The following is a 23,433-nucleotide window of genomic DNA, read 5'->3' on the forward strand; positions in this document are numbered from 1 at the left end:
AAATTCACAGGCTACTGTGGCTGGGGGACTGGAGGGCCCACTTCTGGTTCCCCCTGGTTGGAAGAGAAGGGCATTTGTGAGGGGGCTTGTGGTAGAGACCAGTATGGCATGGAGGGAGCAGAACTGGGAGCAACGCCCACATAACTGTGCAACTTACAAGCTGAACAATGTGAATAGGTTAACTTTTCCGAGCCTCACTTTTCCCATCTGCAAAATGGGGCAAACAGTACCCATGTGAGATGATCTTGGGCAAGATGAAAGGAGACCATCCAGGACTTCTTCACCTTCCATGCAAGAAAAAGACGTCCTCTCTCATGCCTCTGCCCCTGTCCTTCCTCTGCCCCCCAGCCCAGAAGAGCCCCAGAGGGCTGAAATGTGTCCATGATCCAAACTCAGAATCTGAAAGTTGACTCCATACCAGTGAAACAACGACCCCTCCTACGGGGAGTATGTGGGCATGAGGCAGCTTTGTCCCTGTTCTGTCGACTCCTGGCTTTCTCTTCTCCTGGGACTATATAATTCTAACTCCTTCCAAACGTTCCTCTTGGCCCACTTTCTCAATGCCAAATCATTTCTGCCCATTCTGTCAACCACAATACACTGGGGGCTACCATGAGCATGGCTAAGACTGGAAAAATGGTATTTGGCCAACTAGGTATGAATGTAGGGCTATCAGACCTTAATTCTCTGATCTGAAGAGGATTCAGTTCAATTCATTTTGTGTTTTTGGGGGAAGTCTGTGAAATAGAAATCATTGCCCTGCAAACTGAGTGGGAGAGTGAATAAGAAGTTACCAATGCATGCTCCTGCCTCCCGAGAGCTTTCTATATAACAAGAGGGCTGGGCCACCCCCACCCACTGGTGGGTAGATGAGGGTTGAGTGCTGATAGTGCCTGTCCTGAGATGGGGGCTCTGGGAGGCCTGAGCCAAGACGTGCTCTTCGACCTGGGCTGGGAGGCTGCAGAGGAGCAGGGGAGGAAACGGGTGCTATAGGCAGAGGGATGGAAGATGGGTAAAGATGCAGAAACAGGACAGCAGCAGGCATTTCTGGAAAACAAGATGCAGTCTGGCTTTGTGATGCGGCAGTAGGGAGTGACAAGGTTCAAGCTATTGGCTGGGACAGGTCGGAGATGCCTGAAATACTGAGAGATATTCAGGCTTTATTCTGTAGCCATGGAGAGACATTCAAAGCTTTTGAACAAGGGAACGACACATTCGGCTGCAGAAATACGAACTTGGCTGCATTACACAGGTTGCGTGGGAATGGGGCTGGAAGGCAGGGCAGCAAGGTGACTACGAGTCCAGGTGGAGAGAGGTGAGGGGAGAGGAGGGAAGGAGTGAGAGGTCCAAGCGAAGAAGCGAATAGGACAGCCCATACGACTTGACCAACTGAACGCAGGCACTGATAACTGTGGAAGGGCACAGGAGAGGAAGGAGGAAGGAGGCTTTGTAGCCTGGGGAACTGGAAAGATGATGAAGCCTCTGGAGAGAGAAGTGGGCTGGGACCCTGGCGGGCAGGCAGAGGATGCTGTCCTCCAGGCCCTGGAGAGGAAGAGGGCCTTCAGGCTCCACACCCTGCCAAGGACCCCCAGTGTGCCTGGCAGTTCAAGAGCTAACAGCCTGTTTGCTCTGCCCCTGCAGGGTGGCTGGCTGGCCAGTGATCCCAGGAACACAGCTGCTTTCTAACCACATCCACTTTAAACTGCAGGAGAGGTCCCGGTGACTCCCTGGTAACTCCTGTCCCTCCAAAACCACAGTGTGGCCTCCACAGCACTTGACCCAGCCCCTGCTGCTCATCGGCCCCTCCACACAGCCTCCGTTCCTACCATAGCTGTTACACAGTGAAAGGGAGACCAACACAAAGGCAGGTATCTAAAAAGGGTGTGGGAATCCTTCTTCTGGTGCCTTTCTCAGCTGGTACTGACAATATTCTCCACCGTAAACCTAGCCATCTGGATTCTGGAGTTCGTTGGCTTATCAAGGTTATCGTTTTGGCCTGGACACTCCCCTAAAGTCAAGTAGGCATCTCCCCAAGGGGAGCAGAGCCTTTATTAGCTGATGGCTTGGCAGAGCTGCCAGGCACCTTTATGCTGATCTAATGCCACGCCCAGGAAGCTATGAATGTCTCCTGTCAAAATGCCATGTGGCTGTCACCTTCCCACTCCTCTGAAGCATATGGCCATTGGTCAATGAGAAGATTGTCATGGCTTCCCAACAGCTTAAGTTAGCAAGCCTTGCTCAAAGCTGGTGGTTTTGCTTTGGGAAGTGTCCGACAGCTCACTGAAACAGGTTGACATGCCTACTTCGCACTGTATACACAACACAGCCCTTCCATAGCTCTTCCACTGCTCCTCTGGCTGGGAAAACAGCATCTGTACACTTACGGGGCCAGATAGCACAGCAGCCAGGCTGTGCTCCAAAGGTAATGTGCTACCAATGAACAGACCCCTTCTGGATCCTTACTACAACATGGCCCCCACGCCCCACATTGGGTGGGACTCCTCTCACAACACCAAGTCCACAGGACCTTGCCCATGGGTATTCATGACTACCAGAACCAGAAATATCCATCAGTGGTTTCACTGCAGAGCCCCAGTACACAGCCCCACTAGCCACCACGGTCTTCAGGCAATAGCACAGTCTCGTTGCTTAAGAACTCCCAGTGCTTTCCCACAGCACTTCAATTTCCCTGTCATCGCCACTGTCCACACGTATGGGGGGCTCTGTGCTTATCTGCCTGTTTCCAAATGGTGCCTTCCAAGAGTTGAGAGTGATTGAGGGCTGTTGGAAAGCAACTGTGTTCATGAAAGGAAATGACTTTGAAAGGATGTCATCGGCGATGCCACAAGGAAGTCAATTCTGAGCAGACAGAACAATGAGCCAACTCAGTCCAGGCGCAGTGTGAGCTCACCTGTTCCAACAGCTTAGAGCATGGCAGAAGGTGCTTTGCCAAAACTTGCATATGGCATGCACTCGTGCTTGCGTGTGTTCGTGTGACTCATATGTGCCATGACATTCCCATGCTCTGGCCTATGTCAGGTCATGGGGACAAAAGGGTGAATTAAAGGCAGCCCCGTGAAGGACCTCTCAGTGTAGCCCAGCAAACAAGTGTAAAGAGGTGGATGTAATTCCACAAGATAAGTCGGGATGTGCCCTAAGAGCTAGGGGGACAGAGGGACAGTTAGGGAGTGCTGCTGCCTGGGTGTCCAAGAAGGCTTCTGTAAGGAGCACTGTGGTCTGCTGGGCAGGGTCCTGCTTGGGGAATCTGGAGCCCTGGTTTGAGTGCTGACTTCAGTAACATTTAGGCAGGTGGCTGTTTCCCACCTTGGGCTCCAGTTTCCTCACCTGATCTCTCTGGCAACTTTCCAGCACTAAAGTTTCCAGGGCTCTGATGAGGACCAGCTAAGAGTTAACGTGAAGGCCCAGGAGCTACTTCCAGGCTCTGCCTTAAGGATCTGCTCTCACTTCATGGCCTGGCAGCATGATCACTTAACAGTGCAAGGTATGAACAGAATCAAGGACAAAAACAAATATTAGCATGTCTTCTCATGTAATCTGAGCCAGATGCTTCACGTGTGTTTGTATGACTCGTATGTGCCATGACATGGGCTTGTGTTGTAGGTATCGAGAGGTCCAGGATAAACTGATCGTACTGATTTTTTTTTTAAAGATCAAATAACTATATACATGCCCTTGACACATATAAAATAATGTAAATCAGTGATATTAAGGTTACTGTTCTCAAGCCACATGGGGCCCTTTCGTGGGCAACCTGCAGCTCTTACAAGCCTTCCAATTTCCTGTCTCAGTCATATGCGATCCTAGACGCTGTGGGGCAGGCAGCAGGCACGTGGCTCTGCTAGCTGGTGATGACTGCAAAAGTGGCTCCCGAGTCACATAACTCAATACCATGGGGTAAATATTTAATCCTGCTTATCTGCATGGAAACTCAATATTTTGGTTCCACCGTCTGTCTGTCTTTTTACATGCTCATCCACATCAATGTCTGTCTTGGACTGCAAGCTTTAGAGAGCCAGGGCTGCATTTAAGTTGTCTTAATGACATGAGAGAGAGATTCCTGTAAGGATGGATATTTAATAAATGTGTTTTTTCATCTTGAGGAGGAAAAAGAAGAAAATCTGTCTCTTTTTCTTTATAGCTTCTCCCTCTAGTGTCTGACCTTCTATTAGATTTAACGTCGGAGCTGGAAGATGAGCCCTGTCTCTTGGAGCAGTGCATCTCTGCTGATGACAAGAACCCCACGCTAATGATGGTTCTGCAATGGGTCCCTTCACAGCAGCTTCTCACTGCTGCTCAGAGGGAGGGGGAGAAGCAGTCACTAGAGTGGGGAGACCTCAACATTATCCTAGTCTTTACCCAGAGAGAAAAGGGGCTTGGCTCTTGGCTGCCCCACTTAGGAAGCCGCATCCAGGGCAACAGTACATAAACATGCCCCTTTCTTGCCTCTTTTTTGCCTTTTTGGCTCTGAAATGGCTCTTGAGTATTATGTCCTCTTTTTCCAAGACTGTCTGTAACCCGTTGCAGAGGCAGTGGCTAGTATTGGCATTGCTGTAGAAGGGAATATCATGATGGGCTAAGCTTCAGACACTGACTGTCTTGAGGCCATGGGCATGCTACAGTCTGTGTGAGTCTCCTCCTCTCCTCTTTCTGGTTTCCCGATGGCCAGACTCTTCAGATGGCTGGAAGCTGGGCCATGCCAAAGAAGCAAGAAGCCTGCAGAGCAACGCTCCATGCCATTGCAGGAGGTGTGCAGACTCGAGAGGTGCACAGGGTAAGGCTGATTTGCCAGGAAGCTTTCTCCCCAGCATTTCATCCAACAGCCTGTGTCAAGGCACCAGCAAGTGAGCCCCGCATTGCTAAGCCCAGTGGTCAGTTTCCAGTCACAGCAGCAACACTCACACCCCTTCCTTTGCATTCCCTCCTCTCTCTCTGGCCATGCCTTTAGGAGTCCTGTTTGCTGGTTCTTTCCCTTTATCCCAATCTCCAAACATCAGTAGGGCTAGGACTCAGTTCTTGGACCGCATCTCACTTCTGTCTACACTCACACCCCAGTGATCTTATCCAGAGATCCAGGGGTTAAGTATCTTCTATATGTTGTTGACTTCCCAAATGACAATTCAGCCACAGATCTCTCTCCTGGAGAGGTTCATTCTTTATTATATACTCCACATCTCCACTTGGAGGTTTAATAGGCACTTCAAACTTAAAGGTCTCAGATGGCTTTCCTGATCCTCCTGCCCTGACACCCATTCCTCTCACAGACTTCCCCATATCCATAAATGACAATTCCCCTCTTGGCATCGTTTAGGACAATTGCCTTGGAAAATGCCCTCCCTCTCTCTCTCACATCCCATATCTGATGCGTCTGGAAATAACATCATCCTGCAGTCTGACCTTATCACTTCCATGGGTGTTAAGACCAGGCCCAGCATCTCCTGAGGCAGCAGGCACCTGACGGGACCCCTGCCTCTCCCTGGGCCACCTTCACTCCATTCTGCACATGGCAGGCAGACGGACCTTGATAAGTGTCTGTCAGATCATGTTGCTTCTCTGCTCAATTAAATAGCAATTAAATACCCAGAGGCTCTTTGGTTCACTCCCAGTAAGAGCCAACTTCTCACAACAGTTTATATACCCTACTCCTTGGGTCCCACAGCCTCACCTTACGCCATTCACCCCCTTACTCCCTCCTCTCCAGCTGCACAAGCCTCCTCAGCTCCGGATTCATCAGCGTGGCCCCTTCTCATCGGCCCCTTCTCGCTAGCCCCTAGAAGGCTGTTTTCCCAACTATCTGCATGGTGCCTTTCCTTCCAGTCTCCAAGTCTTTATTCCAACGCTGCCTTCTTCGTGAGACATTCCTTGGCTATCCCCTTAAAATCACAGCCTCTCAACACTCTTCCCCCTTCACTGCTTCACCCTTCTCTGGCATGCTATTTAATTTGCCATCCGTCTCTCTACTAGAATCTAAGATCCACGAGGGCAGGGATTTTTGACTCCCTCGTTCACTGCTCTATCACCACTGTCTACAACAATGTCTGGCAGAGAGCAGACCTTTCATTTGTGAATGGGAGGACTAATGAATGAATGAACTGGAACATATTGTTGTATATAACTTACTGACCACTTCGCTTACACTAATATTTAGAGAAATGCCTCCCAACTGCATGCTTTACTTCTGTTGTCCTTCCAGCCCATCTTTTCCACTTCCTTGGTGGCTTTTGCAGCTTTCCCTAAGAAAACAGAATCCCTGGACTCCCCTCAGGTATTCTGGGTGTCACCATGCAGCTCCTGCACTGCAGTCAGCCCCACCTCCCCAGCCTCACACCACGAGCATCCAGAGGCTGCCCAGGGGAGAAGCAGAGTCACCACAGCTGCTGATGAAGAGTGATCAGCCTTTTCTCTTAAAAGATGACTTGGCTTTTGAGCTGAAAAGAGTTGGCAAACATACCATACTATAGTCTTTTAGAAATTTCGAAGGCTAAGATATTACGGTAATTGAAACACATATGCTTCAAACGTAGCAGGATTTCTCCCCTTGTCTTTATTTCGAAGGGCAATCTATGCAATTCTCAAGACAGGAAGATGGTGTTGGAGCCACTGTCTTGCCTTTTTTGCAAGTGAATTAGGCCTCTGATTCCTTAATCATTTCATCGCATCAATTCTACTTTTAATTGGACTTCCCCAACAGACACAGTCCTTCGGATTCTCCTCCTGGCTCCACTCCTGTCTCTCACGTTCCACTTCATTGCATGTGTCTATCTTACTCTCTACACCTTGCTTTTTAAAATATTCATTCCCCTGCCTCATCCCCTGGAACTGTCCCACTAATTAGCATTTCCACTAATGAAGGAGCCAGGCTCCCATTCCAGTCCTCTTAGGACAAGAAACAGACCCCCAGGGCTCCTCCAGCCGTAAGGAAGCAGTGCAAGGCGAGAGAAACCAGTCTCCAGAGTCTAAGGCCATCCTTATCTAGGCTTAGGAAAATCTTAGCGAGACTGTCTATTGGGTTAGGCAGCTCATTATGCTCTTCTCAAAGTTTGTCAAGAAATGTGGGTAGATGGGTCTTGTCAATGTCATCTGCTCCAGCAGCAAATAATACTCCATGCTGGGAACTCTCCTAAGAATTTATTCATTTAATGGGTTAGATGGAGAAGCAGCACACTCTCCCTCGGAAGCTCCTGTTTTAGGCAGAGAACAGAATAGCTATGTTCTGTTATCTCAGTGGACAGCCACTGGCTGCTAAGCATGTAGTGGCTATTGCAGGTTTTCAATAACACATGCTACAGAAATGCTCATCACCATTAGTCACAAGGTAGGGCCAATGCTCTGACATAGGGTGAAGCCAGGAGCCAGCATACACATTCCTGCATTTTAGAGGTAGGCTTCTCCGTGGCTCACAGGCCAACTTATTTATTTCCCATACCACTTAGTGCCACAAACTAATCAACTACTACTCAGTTCCACCAACAGTGTAATAGAAGCTGTCAGGCATTTTTCCAGGAAGACCCTCAATGGCATCATGGCTCATTGTTATAATCCATCAAAGGCCCTGTATTCCAACTTGCAAAACCACTTAGTGGAGCACAGAGGCCTCCTTAGGTTACTAAATTATGTTGTAACCAGTCCCTTGTTGTTTGTGTGCTTTAATTTTGTATTTGCTCCTTGAGCAGCGTTATCAGAAAGGGAGCAGTTGATAGATTTATTAAATCTATCTTTGAAATGAGGGAGCAGAGATTCTGCTCCTGTGAACATCTTTGGCTGTCTTCGTCCCTTCTTCCTGCACCTGTTTCTGCTCCTGGCAGCTCTTCTCATCATCCTCTCTGCTCAGGGTGAACTTCCAGCTCCCTGTCTTTACCAGTATGACTCCACGCAGCAAATGCCCTGGATGGCTCTTTAACCTGTTTGCTTCCTGGAATACTCTAGATGCTCAGTGTTTAGGAAACTGTTTTTAAGTAAGGCTGCTTGACAGGACAGAAATGCACCTATTCAAACATGTATAGTGAAAGAGAAAGATCTCGCACACAGGAAAAGAAAGAGTATGGTTACAATCACAGAGCTCAAGGCCAAATGAGATACAGACAGTGGTTAGAGTTAACCCAAAGGTTCTCAGATTTACTATGCATCTTGATCACCTGGGGGAGTTGTCAAAACACAGATTCCTGGGCCCCATCCCCACAGTTTCTGGGTCAGTAGATCTGGAGTGGGGCCCAAGAGTTTGCATTTCTAACAAGTTTTCAGGTAATGCTGATGCTGCTGGTCAGCGGCCACGCTTTGAGAACCACTGAGCGAATCTGATAAGAGCTTGAATTTTCATGATCCATCATTTTTTACATATTCGTGAGTCAATGTCTTCCATCACTCTCATTTCTATCCCAGCCACAGCCTATCAAACAACGGGCCACGTGAACCCCCGAGGAAGGGATCTCACTCAATTTTCATCACCTAATTGCCTTCTGCCGAATTCCTCTGGGCTTCCCCTAACACTCCCACTTAGCACTTCCCCAGGTCTTTGAATCTAACCCCCTTAAGGAAAACCTTTGACTACCTTTCCTATGAGAAAGCTCAGTGGTGCATGGAAATCTTCTGCAAAGGGGGAGGAATCCTGTGCAGGTATAAAGTTTTCCACGCAGCTGCTTGGCAGACATTGCTCCTTTCAAACAAGCCTGTGCTTTCAAACGGGAAGCCTGTGCCCCTGCCCAAAGAGGCGGAACCTGGAGGAGAAGGATCTCTGATTTTAAAAAAGCCTCTGCCTTAGCAAAATCTCCGGTCTTTTAAGGTGAAATATTCTAAAAGGAGCATGAGGTTTTCTAGGTCGACAGCTATGATTTCCCACATGTAACCAATGTCTGCGTGTAGCAAGTGACTGCCGTCAGTGAGGTAAGTGCTGCTCCAGGAAGGCACACCGTGGGCTGCCAAGCAAGGGTGGCAGTCAAAGTTCTGTGCTGACCCGATGCTGTCTCCGCTCCCCCAGAACCCAGCCCAAACACAGAAGAAGACGGCTGCTCACTGTTTCGGGGCTTCTCCTCATCCATGCCCTCGTCCTCGTTCTCAGGATCGATGTCTTCGGCCTGAGTGATCCAGTCCAGGTAGCCTTTGAGATCCTCTTCTAGCTGCTGCTTCTCCCGCAGCTTCTGGAAATCTCCCCGGGCCTTGGCCTTCTCCCTCTCTTTGGAAAACTCTCTGGTGAGAGTGAGAGAAGGGGCAGGGCAGGAGAGCACAGAGAAGGAGGGAGCACCGAGAAGGGTCGAGGATGGAAGGAGAGATGGAGATAAGGAGAAACAAGAGTCTTAATTGCTTTGCAGGGAGAAACCTGCCCACACGCCCCTACTTTCCACCGACAGCTCCGCTAGTCAGCCTAGGCTTTGTCTACTCTCACCTCGAGGGGAAGCGTCAGTAAGGGGACACTCCTGACACTGGCCAGGAGAGGCTTAAGGGGATGGATGAAGTCCATCTCCCTCTTTTCCTGGATCATGATCACACGCTTTGCTTTTTAATAACTGTTCTCCAAAGACCTGGGAACCCGTTCCAAGCAGTAACTAAAAACCTCCATCACCATTCCAGAACATGCATTTCCATCCCACCCAGTATTGACTAGTAGTTTAAAATTCTCCCAAGGGTCTCCAGGTGACACAAGGTGTTAGGACCGGCAGTGTACCAAAGCCCACTCACTCGCCCCAGGTCCTGAGAGCCAATCATTCATGTCTCTTCCCAACTCTGGCTTCAGGGATGTCTCACTGGTAGCTTGAGATCAGCCACAGTGGGAATATTTACACCATGGTAACTGGCAAATGCTGAAAACCAGGGCTTTCCCCATAGAGAGCCAATTGCTAAGTATTTACCAGGATACCACTGATTTGGGACCCAGGAGATTTAATGTCCTGAATTTCTGTTCTTATAACGAGCTCAACCTGCCACTCAGCATTCCTGGAAGGATTTCTAACCTAGAGAAGGTTCTCTCCCACATGGAGACAAATGAAGATTCCAAACACAAGAAAATGTCCTGGGGGCTGCCCTTTTGGTTTAAAGAAATCCTATCAGAATAGAAAAATACATAAAATCAAGATGATATAAAAGTTAAATGATGCATTTAGTTTAAAGTAATAATGAGTTGAAATTGAAACTGGAGTGGGATTTGCTGGAAGAATGGCCTATTGAAAAATTTCTGACACATTAACTATTTCTTTTCTATGATTCTGTCCTATTTTCCCTCTGACTTTGAATTCACTTTCTGAGCAAGGAGGAGGCTGGCAGGAGAAGGCAATCATGAACAAAGCGAATTCTCAACCCTCGAAGCAAGTCTGTGCCTTTTCTTGCAAAATAGATATAGGGGAGTATTTTTGGTTTTGATATGCAGTCTTTGGGGAATGAGGCCCTTGGTGGTGTGTGTATGTGTGTATTTGTGTGTGTGGTGTGTGTACATGCACAGGACATCTTGGTTAATTCTTGGAGTCATGATGTCTTCCTCTCTCACCACTGAAGGCCCAGTTCAGGGCAAGAGGCTGCTGGAAGCGCCTTGGAGAATTTTTTGCTCAAGCCACACTCTAGGAAAGGCACCCTGGAAGGAGGGACGGCACCACAAACCATAAGAGGGCAAAGGGCTCTGCTCCTGAGTCTACTGTCATGTGGGGCAGCTCCATCACTACCTGTACTGCCTGGTGCTTGCGTTTGGCCTGTGCCACTTGGGAGAGCACTGATTTCAGCATGCACTGTCTTTATGGTGAGATGGAGTTGGGGCTGGGGTGGGGCCTAGGGAACTTTTTAATTGGGAGAATGTGGGGGCTCTCAAGCTAACCAGTTCTCTTCAACTGCTGCCTTAATGATGCTCTGGTTTGGATTGAATTTTGTTCTTAAATTTGATTGAATCCAATTCTAATTGGATTGAACTTGCTGTTTCTTGGGCTTCCTGCCAACCAGCGGGTACCTTCATTTCTTTCCCAAGGAGTTTTATGCTGGGGAAAAGGGTCAGATTGACAGCTCACAATGGAGAGGGGAGCTTTGCACCTTCCCTTTTGGGGATGATCATAGAGAGATGCCATCCCCTCTCCTCCTAACCTTTTATCCCCTGTACCTGGTTAAGCCTTCGGGGCTTAGTCTTGCTCCTGGAGACAGTAACCTCATACAGCATTTTTCTCCCTATGCAAATCAACTCCAAAAACTGTGTTTCAAGGCCTCCTCTCTTGACTGTCTTTCTGTCTACCTCCATTTGCACCCCTCTGAGGCGGGTTTGGAGTTGCAAGGGGCTGAACTTCACAGTCCCTTGTAAGGGCTCACTTCAGCTCTTTTGAGTGACTTTGCAGAGGGTTCAAGTTCTGGTTACAAAACACCTACCCATCCTTCTTTTGGAGTTGGGAGAATAGGACTGGGACTCAACTGGAGTAGGGACAATTGGCCCAATCCTGTTTTACAGCATCAGCCCCACGGAGTGAAGCTCACCATCTATACCCCAAGGCCTCTGGGATCGAAAATAAACATCACAGGGGGAGAAACAGAACACGAGGTATGCTGATGATTCTGCCTGGCTTGAAGATAATTTTCCTCATAGAGGAAGGATGTGTTTTGGGAGTGTGAGAGGGACGGGGAAGGGCTTTACTCAGATCTGGAGCATGGCTGGATCCCATGGAGTGTGAGGCACAGCTGGGCTTGAGGCTGGATGGAAGGTGAGCCAAGGTTTCCCTCGGCAGTCCCCATGTGGTAAAGGATCTGCTGGTGGCAGTGCCTGGCTCTCTTTATCTCCTTGCCTGGATGCCAGCCATGTTCCTGCTCTGGGGACTGAGCTAATGAAGACATGGAGCCCCAGCCTGACAGGCTGCACTGGGTGCAAGGACTGGGGCCGGCAAGACAATCAGTCACAGCTGTGGGATTTGTCACGAGACAGGACTGCATCTCTCGCCAGCAATGGCCAACATGAAAAATGAGGGGTGGTGTGGAGAGCCAGGGGCCAGGGCTCAGCGATGTAAAGCATGCACAGGGTGCTGCCACCACGCCCAGCTCATTTAAAAAAATTTTTTTTTTTTTTTTTTTTTTTAGAGAAAGGGTCTCACTATGTTGCCCAGGCTGATCTCAAACGCCTAGCTTCACATGATTCTCTTGCTTCTGTCTCCCAGCGCTGGGATTATAGGCATGAGCCACCATGCGCAGCCCTGAATTTCCACACTTTAAATGGACGCTTTATGGAGTCATCTTCTCTACCTTCACGAGCAGAACACACCAAGCACCGTTCAATCTTTCCTTAGTGACCGAAGGACATAATTTATGAGGATGAGTTACTGTGCTGGGCTATAAAATCATATTATCCTTAATTGTTGGAATGTAGGGTTTCACACCCACTTCTCCCAGTCCCAGAAGGCTCCAAGACTGCAGTGCTATGCAATTAGTTGCTTTGCTCTCTTTCAAGGGCCATGAAGATCTGCAGGGCTGCCAGCCCCTCTGCTGAACAGCCCAGCCCTGCTGCAGGCCTCTGGGCGGCTGCCTTCGCAGCTTCCTGCTGGGATTGTGTGCCTGCTGGCTGTTTCCCGCAGTCTGTGCTGATTGCTTCTGTGTCTGCCTGCTCGCTCCTCTCACCCTTCCTACTGCAGCTTCTGCTCTTCCCCTCTCCACTTCTCGCCTGTCATTTAAAAGCATGGGATGAACCCGTCCTATGGGTTTGGGGAGAGTACACCACAGAAGTCAGGGATAGAAGCGATGGATTCATATCGCTTGGGCTCAGCTCTGCATCCTGCATTTTTCACCTGCTGGAATTGAGGTCATTTTGCCTGCTAAGCCTCACTTTCCTTCTCTGTAGAATGGACACAGGAATAGCGCCAGCTCACTGAGTTGCCTTGAGCATTAACTGAACGAATCTAGCGAACGCGCCGAGCACAGAGCCTGACACAGAGAATGCTAGTGACTGTTAATGCTATCACTGTGACAGTCAATTTCATGGAGCAGTGAGACCTTTTTGAATGCTTCTGAAAGCATAGCTTAATCAGAAGTCTGATGAATAAGTGGGTGTTTGACTGCATGGTCAACTACATCTGCACCCAGTAAGTGTGCGACTATTCTACGGTCCTGGCTAATCAAGACACTGACTGGAAACCGTTGCCTCTGAGTGGTCAGCCAAGAGAAGCCTGATTCCAGCTTTGACACTGCATGGGGCGGAGGCAACCAATTCAGAGTGGCCAGCTCTTGACACATGAGGAGAGCTGCTTAAACCAGAAAGGGGAGGTGCTCACCCATACACACATCTTTGCTCTTTAGGGCAGACCCTTGGCCAAGGAAGCCTTGGCAGATGTTCTATCAGTGATTCAGGAGCTGCAAGGAGCAGACGGCAGCTCTCAGAACAAGTCAGGAAACAGAGGCTGGGGAAGGTCTCCAGGAAAGACCAGCGTGTCAACCCAAAGACTCCTAAGTTCAGAGGTCAAATAGCCTTAATGTTCTTGCTCTGAGTCAACCAACATTTTTGAATATTATCAAGCTCCAGGTTTGGGGTGAGGAGTCTGAATACACCCTAGCGCATTTAGGCTGAGTCAGCCAAGATATGGCCTTCAAAGTGGCTTCTTCCCCAACATCAGCAGCTTCTGTCACTTGACTTCACTGCTTTGATTCCTGGGCAGACGCTCTGCTCGGGGAGGACCCTCAGGGCCCAGCCCTCATTCTCCACTTCAGGCTCTCGGCGGGGGGTCACTTGCTCAGATTTGGTTCCCAATCTCCAGGGGAAGAAAGTGGAGTTACATTCTTTTAAAAGTCTTGAGCTGTGGCTTGTGTTGCAGTTCAAGCTCATTCATCATAGATCTCATGGGAGGCGGTGCCTTGAGTGCTGGCTCTGGTTCTGCTACTTACCAGGGAAGTGACGTTGTACAAATCACTTAACATCTCTGGGCTCACGTTCCTCATCTTTAAGAGGAAAGGCTGGAGCATGTCTAACATTTGATGATTCTATACTTCCAGTTATAACAGGCACCAAGTAAATAATAATCATTGTAATGACAGCACCATTATTGGGCACTTATTATATACCACTGTGTTAAGTATTCTGAAAATGATCTTATTCCATCATCACAGCCACCTATGCATTGGAATTATCATCTTCACTTTTCAGATGGGGAAACTAAGATTTAAAAAGGTGAAACCACCTAACATTATGCACCCAACAAGGGCAGAGCTGGGATGCCTCAATTTCTGCTTTGATTCAGGGTGATGAGGTTGATTTTTTCAATCCTTTCCTTGGAGATTCACATATAAACACATGGGCATTTTCTTGTGTTTGAACATAAAACTGAAAACCTCTCTACCTTCCAGGCAATGAATCAGGGACTTACGTTGTTCTGCTCATCACTGTTATCCCTGATGGAAGGCACTAGTCTCCTGTGTGGCCTCACCTTGGCAAAAGGCATTTTGTCATCAAGGTCTCTATTGGGCCATTCTCCATGGGAGGTGGAAGGGCTGGGAGGAGATTCTTTCCTCTACGCAGCTCTGAGGGCCAAGCCCACTGCTCTGCACTGCATTAGGGCAGCAGTATGAGCTGGGAGTAGCTGTTCCCAGTTTATGTACTGGGGGAAAGTGGAGAGCAATCTTTCTCTTTATGCCTAAATTTCTCCCAGCATTAACCTCTCTAGACATTTAGGAAAGACTCTGCAAAGCAGCTGACCAGTCTCAAGCAGAGTAGAAGTAGATTACCCCCTCCCCCAAGTGGCAAAGGCAGCAGAGTGGGTTACCCATGAGCAGGTCACCGGGAGCATTTAGGTGTTCGGCCTTGGCATGGCTGGTGTGGACTTCTGAAGAAAGTGGGTTGAGGAAATATCCCATGCGCTTCCATGGTGAAAAGGTGGCCATCCTCAGGTGCTTCCTTCCAACCACATGCTACTTCTACCATGGGGTCTCGCTATGTTGCCCAGGCTGCAGTGCAGTGGCATGATCATAGCTCACTGCAGCCTTGAACTCCTGGGCTCAAGTGATCCTTCTGCCTCAGCCTTCTGAGTTGCTGGGTCTACAGGTGTGCACCACCATGCCCAGTTACTCCTACCACTTTTAACTTCATCTGAGCAAGGGCTGAAATTAGTAGATGTGATACTTGCAGCCAACTAGATAAAGTTAGAGGAAAGTGAATCCCATCTCCTCTATTCTTAAATAATCTATGGCTTTAAACAGTTAAGGGTCCTTTCCATTCAGAAAAGGAAACTCAGAGATAGACTGCTCAGTCTATGAAGTAAAATGAGAATTAGATTTTGAGTCTGTCTTTGTTTATGTTTTAAACCAGTCTCTTCTTACCCAGGCCTGTTCACCAGAGGCCACGAAGGCACAAGGAGAAGTGCCCTGCCTGCCTGGACAGCTACTTGAGGCTGGGACGGGCCGGCTGGACCCAGTTTTTGTGGTGAAGCCAGCTCTCCTCCATTGTCCACCACCAAGACCAGTGGCACATCTGACCCTTTACCCAGCCAGGACAAGGACATCCACTTCAAGGCTCCTGTGGTGACCCCTTATCCCAGGTTCATCAGAGCCAGAAAAAGAATACAGCCAGGAATAGCAGACAGAATAAATAAAAATAAATGGAAAAATCAAGACCTTTTTCCTTGGTCCTGCTTACCCGCTAAGCACACCGAGAACCAAGTTAAGTACAAAAAATGACCCTATGATGATTAGTGTAACAAAATAGATCCAGGGCCAGTCCCTTCCTACGGCATCATTGACCTGGAAGAACGGAATGATAGTTAGTCAGGCACACTCAGCAACCGAGCACGGCCAGTGCCGGTCCCCGGCTCCCCAGACACTGACCCACGCAGCGCCGGGACCCGGGGACCCTCTAGGTGCAAATCAGAGGCCAAACAGCCTGCCTGGCCAATGGGTCAGAATTTGTGGTTGAACAGAGCCTTTGTTGTGGCTTTCCTGGGCCTGTCAGCGTCCCGTCCCTGAGGATCCCGGGCATGTATGGAGTGGAACCTGAGACCTTGCTCGGCTGCGTTGTGGAGAGGACATAGAAACGGTCAGCTTACCCGCTCAACACACCGAGAACCAGATTTAGAACGAAAAAGGATCCAAAGATGACCAGACTGACAAAATACACCCAGGGTAACTCATAGCCCATAGCGTCCTGCATCTGGAAAGATGAAGGAAAGTTAGGAAAGCAGCAGCAGAATTGGGTTACAGCAAAGAGGCAGGCAGCAGGTGTGAGCGGATCGGGAGGAGACAGACGGGGCTGAAGGCGGGCTTTGCTCATGTGCACCAGGACACCCGTGTTACCCGGGGCATCGCCCACGTTCAAAGGACCTCCTGTGACGGAAGGGGACCTCGGCCCGCTCTGCCTCAAGAGGAATCACTCTGTCTCTCTGTGGTTTTATTTTTTGAAAAAGAAACATTTCTCCAATTTTCTATTCACTTGTCTGAGAAAATGGGTCACCTCAAAAAATAATTTCTTCAGCATGGGATGGTTTAACTCACTTGGGTTTGCCTGGACATTAAGCCTTTTGTTGCACCTGGAGGCCCCTGACCTTGGTGTATGAAGTGCGTCAGCTCCTACTGACAGGCCTGGAGAACTGAAACCACAAAGGAGGTGTGAGGAAAGATAACCTTCCTCAAGGGCTTGCCACCTGGATCGTGGGCCAAGCCCAGAAGTTAGAGGCTAAACCCCAGTGCTTCACACATACTGCGGGCCACCGGCTGGGAGAGGCAATCATTTTGGTTTATGTATTCAGAGAAGAGTCCTGTGACTGCAACCACAGCTTAGAGGGAAATGGTCCTTAATGTGGAAACTGACTGTAACTACTGAATGGTAGGGAATGCCCTGAAAGGTCACAAACCCCTACGGCAGCCAGACGCAGTGGTGTGCCGGAGCTGGCTCCTGGGGGCTGTGGGGAGCTCACCACGCATATCTCTTCCCAGCTCCGTGTTCAGTGACCACACTGGTAGCTTGAAACTGACCACGGTGGAAGTATTTACACCACAGAGATAGGCAAGCAATAAATCAGCCCCCTGTACCCGCTGCCCCTAAGAAGAGATGCTTAAACATTTATTAGCTCACCACTGGCTGGAGGGTGGACGTGAAGATAAATCGCAGAGCTGTGCTTCCATCAGAGGAAATTTATTCTGATTTAGTTTCTCAAATCTATCTCTTCTGATGCCTTCTAACTAAACAGGGTTAAGTTCTGGCTTCCTAAAAATGAACCCAACTTTGTCCTTGTGAAACTAGCTCATAGAAACCCAAACTTCCAAGGCACACAAGCGTCCTGAATGATTCACATCAATGGCTCTCAAAGTGTGGCCCACGGATGAACAGCTGCAGCGTCATCTGGGAACCTGTTCAGAAATGCACATACCTAGACCTCACCCTGACACCCAGCAACCCACGTTTTGACAGGCCCTACAGGTGATTCTGATGCATGCTTGAGCACCACTGATCACACTGTTCTCTCCATAGCTCCCAACTTCAAATGTAACAACACAAGTGTGTGGCTCTCCATGTACCTCCACAAGGTTGCATAGCAGTGTTCCTCAAAGTGTGGTCCAAGGACCACCAGCATCAGAAACATCTGGGAGAGTTATTAACAAAGCAGATTCCTGCCCCATGCCCCCAAGATCTCAGGGTGGCCCACAGTCTGCATATTAACCATCCTAGGTGATTCTAGGCTATGCTCAAGTTTGATAACCACCCCATGATTTCCACCCAGGGGCCTCAAAGGAGTTCAGGCAGGTGGGATATTAATGCCCTCAGCCCTTGGGCTTCAGGGCTTCACAGCTTCAGCAGCCACTTGCATTTGCCTAAGTACGCTGGATAAACATGTTCTCCGCATGCCGGGAATAAAAGACTGAGAAGTACCGAGACACCAGCTAGGCTGACTGGTATGAAGTGTCACATCCCAATATGTTCTTTACAGAGCCATTGAGATGTATCTGATATTACTAAATTTTGGTTAGGAAAATTCACCCAACATAATCATTGTGCATAGTGCAAATATCGTGTCTGGGGCGAGAAGATTCCCAGTGTGTGCCCACTTGGCCGTGCCATCGTGAAATTCAATTGAATGTGGGCTTACTGAGCACGCCCATTTTCTCACGTCTGGTTTGCTTTCCCAGAGCACTTCTCACTTGGTAACTGTATCATTACCTATTTATTACGTTTATTATTTGCTGTTTGTCTTCCATGCTAGAATGTGAGCTCCCCGAGGACAGGTGGTTTGGGCCTGCTTTGTTCACGGGTGTACCCCAGGTGAATACAACGGTGCCTTGCACACGGTAGGTCCTCAGCTAATGTTCTTTGAGTGAAGGAGTGACCTTGATATGTGCTAGGCCCTGTGCTGTAAACACGAAATCCTTGCTGGAGGGGAGACAGGAAATGACCATGCAGCTACAGTGCAGGCTGGCAGCTGCAATGCAGGAGGACGCGCGCAGGGTCCCAGAAGGCTTCCACCAGTGGAAGAGTGTCTGCGTGAGGCTGAGGGGGGCAAGGGCCAGGCTCAGCAGGCCTGCGTCAACCTTGCACTGCACAGCCACTGAAGGCAATGGAGATAAAGAGCAGGAAGGAAGCCCCAGAATCCGTGTGGTCCTATGATAGCCATGGAGGTTTGCAGAAGTCGGCAATTGTTAAAAATAGAGCCTATGGCTGTGAAGCCATCCTGGCTGCAAAGATTCTCCCAGTGGCTGAACTACTAAAATATCCAGCAAAACAGCAGCTGTTAGGAGAGGCAGGGTGAAAGGTCCTTGTGTGTCAGACCCTGTCCCCATCCCAGGGAGCCTGGGAGCTTTCCTTTAGCCAGAAGGTAACTGTCTGAACCAACAGTGCAAAGAAACCATGCCAGACTTCATCACCAGGAGAAGAAAAACAAACCCAAGCCAATACACAATGGGGCGGGATTGGTGACACGAGATTAGGGAGAGAAAGGCATGAGAGCCACATGAGCTGCCTGACCACAGGCCACACTAACAGCCGTGCTGGCCACGATGGGCTGTGGTCTGCAGGTCCCATTTGACCATGGGAACTGTGAGGTCATTCTTTGATTATTCTTAGCAGTGGTCACATCAGAGTCCATGTTTGTTCAACAAGTATTTACTGAGCGCCTACTTGTGTAAGGGTTCTGCTGTGTATTGGACTCTCTGCTACAGGGAAGGCAATGGGGTTGAGACAGCCCTGGAATGGCAGTCCCAGGCACCTGCCGAGGAAGAGGGAAACCTGGATCCAAGGTCATGGGGAGCCTGTGGGTGTCCTTGCAGCTTTTCCTCTCTCAGAGTAAATCCTGCTAAGGAGGGCCAGAAGCAGTCCCTTTCTTTTCCTCTAAATGAGTATTGCTTTACTTTTTTTTTTTTTTTTTTGAGGCGGATTCTCACTCTTTTGCCCAGGCTGGAGTGCAGTGGTGATCTCAGCTCACAGCAAGCTCCGCCTCCCGGGTTCACGCCATTCTCCTGCCTCAGCCTCCCGAGTAGCTGGGACTACAGGCACCTGCCACTACACTCGGCTATTTTTTTTTTTTTTTTTTTTTTTTTTTTTTTAGTAGAGACGGGGTTTCACTGCGTTAGCCAGGATGGTCTTGGTCTCCTGACTTTGTGATCTACCCACCTTGGCCTCCCAAAGTGCTGGGATTACAGGCAGGAGCCTCTGCGCCCGGCCTGCTTTACTTTTTTGAAAGGGTAGGGCAGTCAGGAAAAGCTTTTGAGAACTACGGACTCTCACCAGAAGTAATGCACACTGAACACACACAGCGTCCTGCAGACAGCCTCGAGGGCAGGCCGGCACCCTGAAGCCTGTGCAGGACCCTGTGGTACTGACCTATTCCAAACAACTGGTCTGTTCTGTTCAACCCCAAATGAGCCTGCCCCGTGTGCGTCAGGGGATGGAGAGTGGCAGAGGAGGTCTGTTCTTGGCAAACTCCCCTTGCTCCTCTCTGGGTCACAGACCCCACCTTCTTCAGGACACGTGGGAGCAGCCAGTTGCAGGAGGCCACGGCGTGCTCACCACGGTTCCCCTCCCAAAGCTGCCTCTGGAGCCTGGGCAGATGGCGCCCAGGCAACTTCCTCAAAATGAAATCTTCCCTCACTAGTTCCTCACACCCCTTAAATTTTGTGAACATTTAACCTCACAGAAAATGCAGCCTTGGAGGCCACACAAACCCACATGCCTTGGAGATTTCCTAAAGCCCGAGCTTAGTGTGGGAATCTTTTTCTCTGCACCACACACAAGGTGAGAGGCTTCCAGCATATGAAGGACTTCAAAGGGGGAGCTACAGACCTCAAGGTCATGGCCCCACAGACAGCCAGGGCCATAAGAGGAAACCCATGGGTCCCCCTCGCCGTCCCACACTTCTACTTTGGTCCCTCCTGGGCTGTGGGCTGGTTTTTTAGAGGTTCGAGATGGGAAACAGCAGGTGAGGTCAGGAGGCAGGAGGACAGATGATAGATGGAGATGGACAAGGCCAGGGTGGTCCTCAGAACCCCACTGCCTGGGTGAGCAATGCTCGGCTACCACAGAAGGCGATTCTCTGGCCTGCCTGGCTCTGGTCTGAAAGGAAAGTTCTCCTTTCGTTTCCCTCTTTCTCCTCTTTATTCTGGGCCACCTACTTTGGGGGGCCAGCTGAGTAGAGAGCACACAGAGCTGGGTGGCTCTGAAGTAGGGTGATGCCTGGAGTCATGAGATTGATGTCCTAAAGCAGCTGAAATGGAGCTATTAAGAAGACAACGAATAAAGTCAGATTTTTAAAAGAAAAATGACCCAGATTGCTGACACCCTTATTTAGAGGTGAAATAAAGGATAGTTCTTCTAGAGCCATTAAGCCATGTTCCTCAGGTCTCCTGACCTTCCTAAGGAAAGTCAGTTCATTGTCTGTAGCCTTGAGGGCCTCTAGGCCCAAGTACTGGTGGGACGGCCCCTGCCTTGGCTGAAACAGCCTCACTACAAAGGGAGGGAGCACTGAATGAAAACTACCAAAGAAACTTCGGAAACCAGCATCTAATTCCTTGAAGGGAACCCCAGATTTAAACCCTCAAGTCCACTTTTTATCTTTCCCCAAAAAGATAAACAGGGGAGTAAGCTTCCCTAGCCCATCTCCTCAAGGCCACTCTCTAGCCCAGCAGACTTCCATGGGTTCTCAAGCTGTGTGTACCTTTCCCGTCAGGTTCTTGGCACAGGCACCGTGGATCCAGAAAGACTGAATCGTTTCAGCAAACGTCGAGAGAGAGGCTGACACCTGCCATCGAAAGGCAGGAGGTGTAAATCTGTGAAAGCCACGGTGCTTTACACTGAGTGTCACTGGAGGACAGGATCTGCTGCTGCCAGTGAACACCAGTCAGCTCAGGGCAATAGCTCCATCAACCTGCGGCTTTCATAACCTATGTCACCTTGCTTGCTGGGACACGGGCAGCTACCTCACGGAGCACCAAGTGAGCAGGAAGTTGTGGAACAGGCTCCACCTGGCTCCTCCTCACCCCTGCACCTGCTTATTGAGTGCTGAAAGCCCAGGAGGGCCTCAGAGCCCAGGTAAAAGCTTAGTTTACATGGGGGAAGAAAACAGCAAGCTGCTAGCACCAAGGCAAGCCAACAAAATCAGCTCCTCCATGTATTTAAAACTCCCTGGAATCAGATGGACTCATGAGCTGGCATCGTGTGGAAGGTTGGGAGCTGTCATAGAGAGTAGCGGGCCCCAGTTTCAAGACCTGTGCAGGGGACAACTGGCTAACAGCCACAGTGATGTTGAGAGAACCTAAAATCCAGGTCTCTGCAGCCTCCCAGACTGAGACAAAGCTCGCTTTCCCCAGGCAGAAGAGCCTTCTCTCCTGGTCCAGCAAAGCCCCACTTGGTCCTGCAGTGCTCTGTGCCCCTCAGGGCTGTCCTGCTCCCACAGAGGGCACTGCCCCACACAGCTCAGCTGCGTTCTTCCGCATGTCCTGCACCTCTTTAGTTAGACCTGAACTGCCTGGGCAGGCCTTATTCTTCTCTGTGTTCCCACATCCCTCGACCCAGGAAACAGCAAATGCTCAATACATGTTTGCTAAATTAAATTACAGAATCATAAGGACTCATCTAATACCAGCAAAATAAATAAAATGAAACCCAATAAATAAATAAAGAATGGCTTTGAGAGATGCTGACTCTCTTCCTTGATATGCTTCTGAACAGCCAGTTTACTGTTTAGATCAGCGATTCTCCATTTTAGGCAACAGGTGCACTCGGGGTAGCACGGAGGCAGGTGAAAAGTCAGGGACCACAGAGGTCCTAACACGGTCTCTACTCCGATACCTGAGAAAGGGCCCTGGATACTGTTTCTGGGTTACTTGAGGGTTTCTCAGCTCCTCACTTAGAATGACTCTTAGGTCATCAGCAGAATTCAGCTCTACCTTTTATGAAGGCTTCAGCAACTCTATATTTGGTAGTGAAAGGAGGTGGCTTTGTGAAGATGGAGTAGACAAAAATAGGGTAAAACTCCCAATTCAACCTACTTGGATGTGAAAGGTCTTTGTCATAAACAAAGGATATTTTCAGCAGCACAAAGACCAGAGATTAATAGCTATTGTGTGTGTGTGTGCGTGTGTGTGAATTTAGTAGAAATACCTTCTCTGCACATCCAGACATGTAGTGGGATGGCAAGATGAAGGGTGGAGCTGACAAGTGACTTATGAAAAGTTAACTCATTAGATTTTTGTTCCAAGGGTCTCCTGTTGGCTGAACCAAAATAAATCCCAGGTACTAGAGAACACACTATTTGTGACTCTAAAAAAATCTTTTATATGATTTCTCATTAAGTATTTTTTATAATCTTATTTTTAAGTTTAATTTTTAACTTGTAAAAAAAATCAGTCGAAGAACTGATCACGGAGAAATTAATGCCAGGGGCAATGGGTAGTGTCAGGAAGAGGGTGGCCCCAATAGGATGGGAAGGGGCACGAACCCAGGATAACGCAGGCCAGAGGCTCTTTACTGTGCTTCACAGCGTGCAACGTTTTTTGGGGATCTTAGAAGGGCATGGGGTGGACAGAAGTCAACAGAATGCTCCTGATGAATTATCCAGGCATTGAGATGCCTAAAGAGCTAGAAACGCATCCTCTAGTGTGATGCCTAGTCTAGCTGCTGCCCCCCTCCCACAATTCTCACTTGCAACCTTCTGTGTGTGTCCCCAACCCCAGATCAGCGGCCATGTCATTCTGTTTCCCATGAGCAGGGGCCTCATCTCAAGTGCTGAACACAAAGTCAGCACTGAAAAGATGTTTAATTGATGGATGTTTCTGTTACCTGATTGTGACTGCCCACAATGTGTAAGAGGTCATGCTCAGAGTTTCAAACCAACCGGAATTCTCAGAGCGTGCCTATGAATCCTATAGACAAGGTCCTGCAAAGGACGTTGACCCAGCAGCCTCTTACATCTTTGAGATGGCACATGCGGAGACCATGGGAGACAAGCAGCCTTGAATGATGTGCAAAAGGCTAGGAATGTTTAGATTCTTGAAAAAAACAAAACA

General features: G+C 49.1%; 1 protein-coding gene across 3 annotated transcripts in view; it reads right to left on the reverse strand.

The window, feature by feature from the left end:
• The window catches only part of CACNA1C (calcium voltage-gated channel subunit alpha1 C), a 636,647-nt gene that overhangs the window by 170,843 nt on the left and 442,371 nt on the right, over positions 1 to 23,433 (reverse strand). For 2 of the 3 annotated variants that reach the window (XM_030804511.1, XM_030804510.1), the window contains exons 8-9: positions 15,990 to 16,093; positions 9,029 to 9,201 (exon numbers count right to left, since the gene is read on the reverse strand). In XM_030804511.1, coding sequence (XP_030660371.1) covers positions 9,029 to 9,201; positions 15,990 to 16,093 — 277 coding nt within the window. Of the gene's footprint in view, positions 1 to 9,028; positions 9,202 to 15,583; positions 15,688 to 15,989; positions 16,094 to 23,433 lie in introns of all 3 variants that reach the window. The other variant, XM_030804512.1, reaches the window with a different exon arrangement.

This window comes from Nomascus leucogenys, chromosome 23, assembly GCF_006542625.1.
Source record: "Nomascus leucogenys isolate Asia chromosome 23, Asia_NLE_v1, whole genome shotgun sequence".
Classification (NCBI taxonomy): domain Eukaryota; kingdom Metazoa; phylum Chordata; class Mammalia; order Primates; family Hylobatidae; genus Nomascus; species Nomascus leucogenys.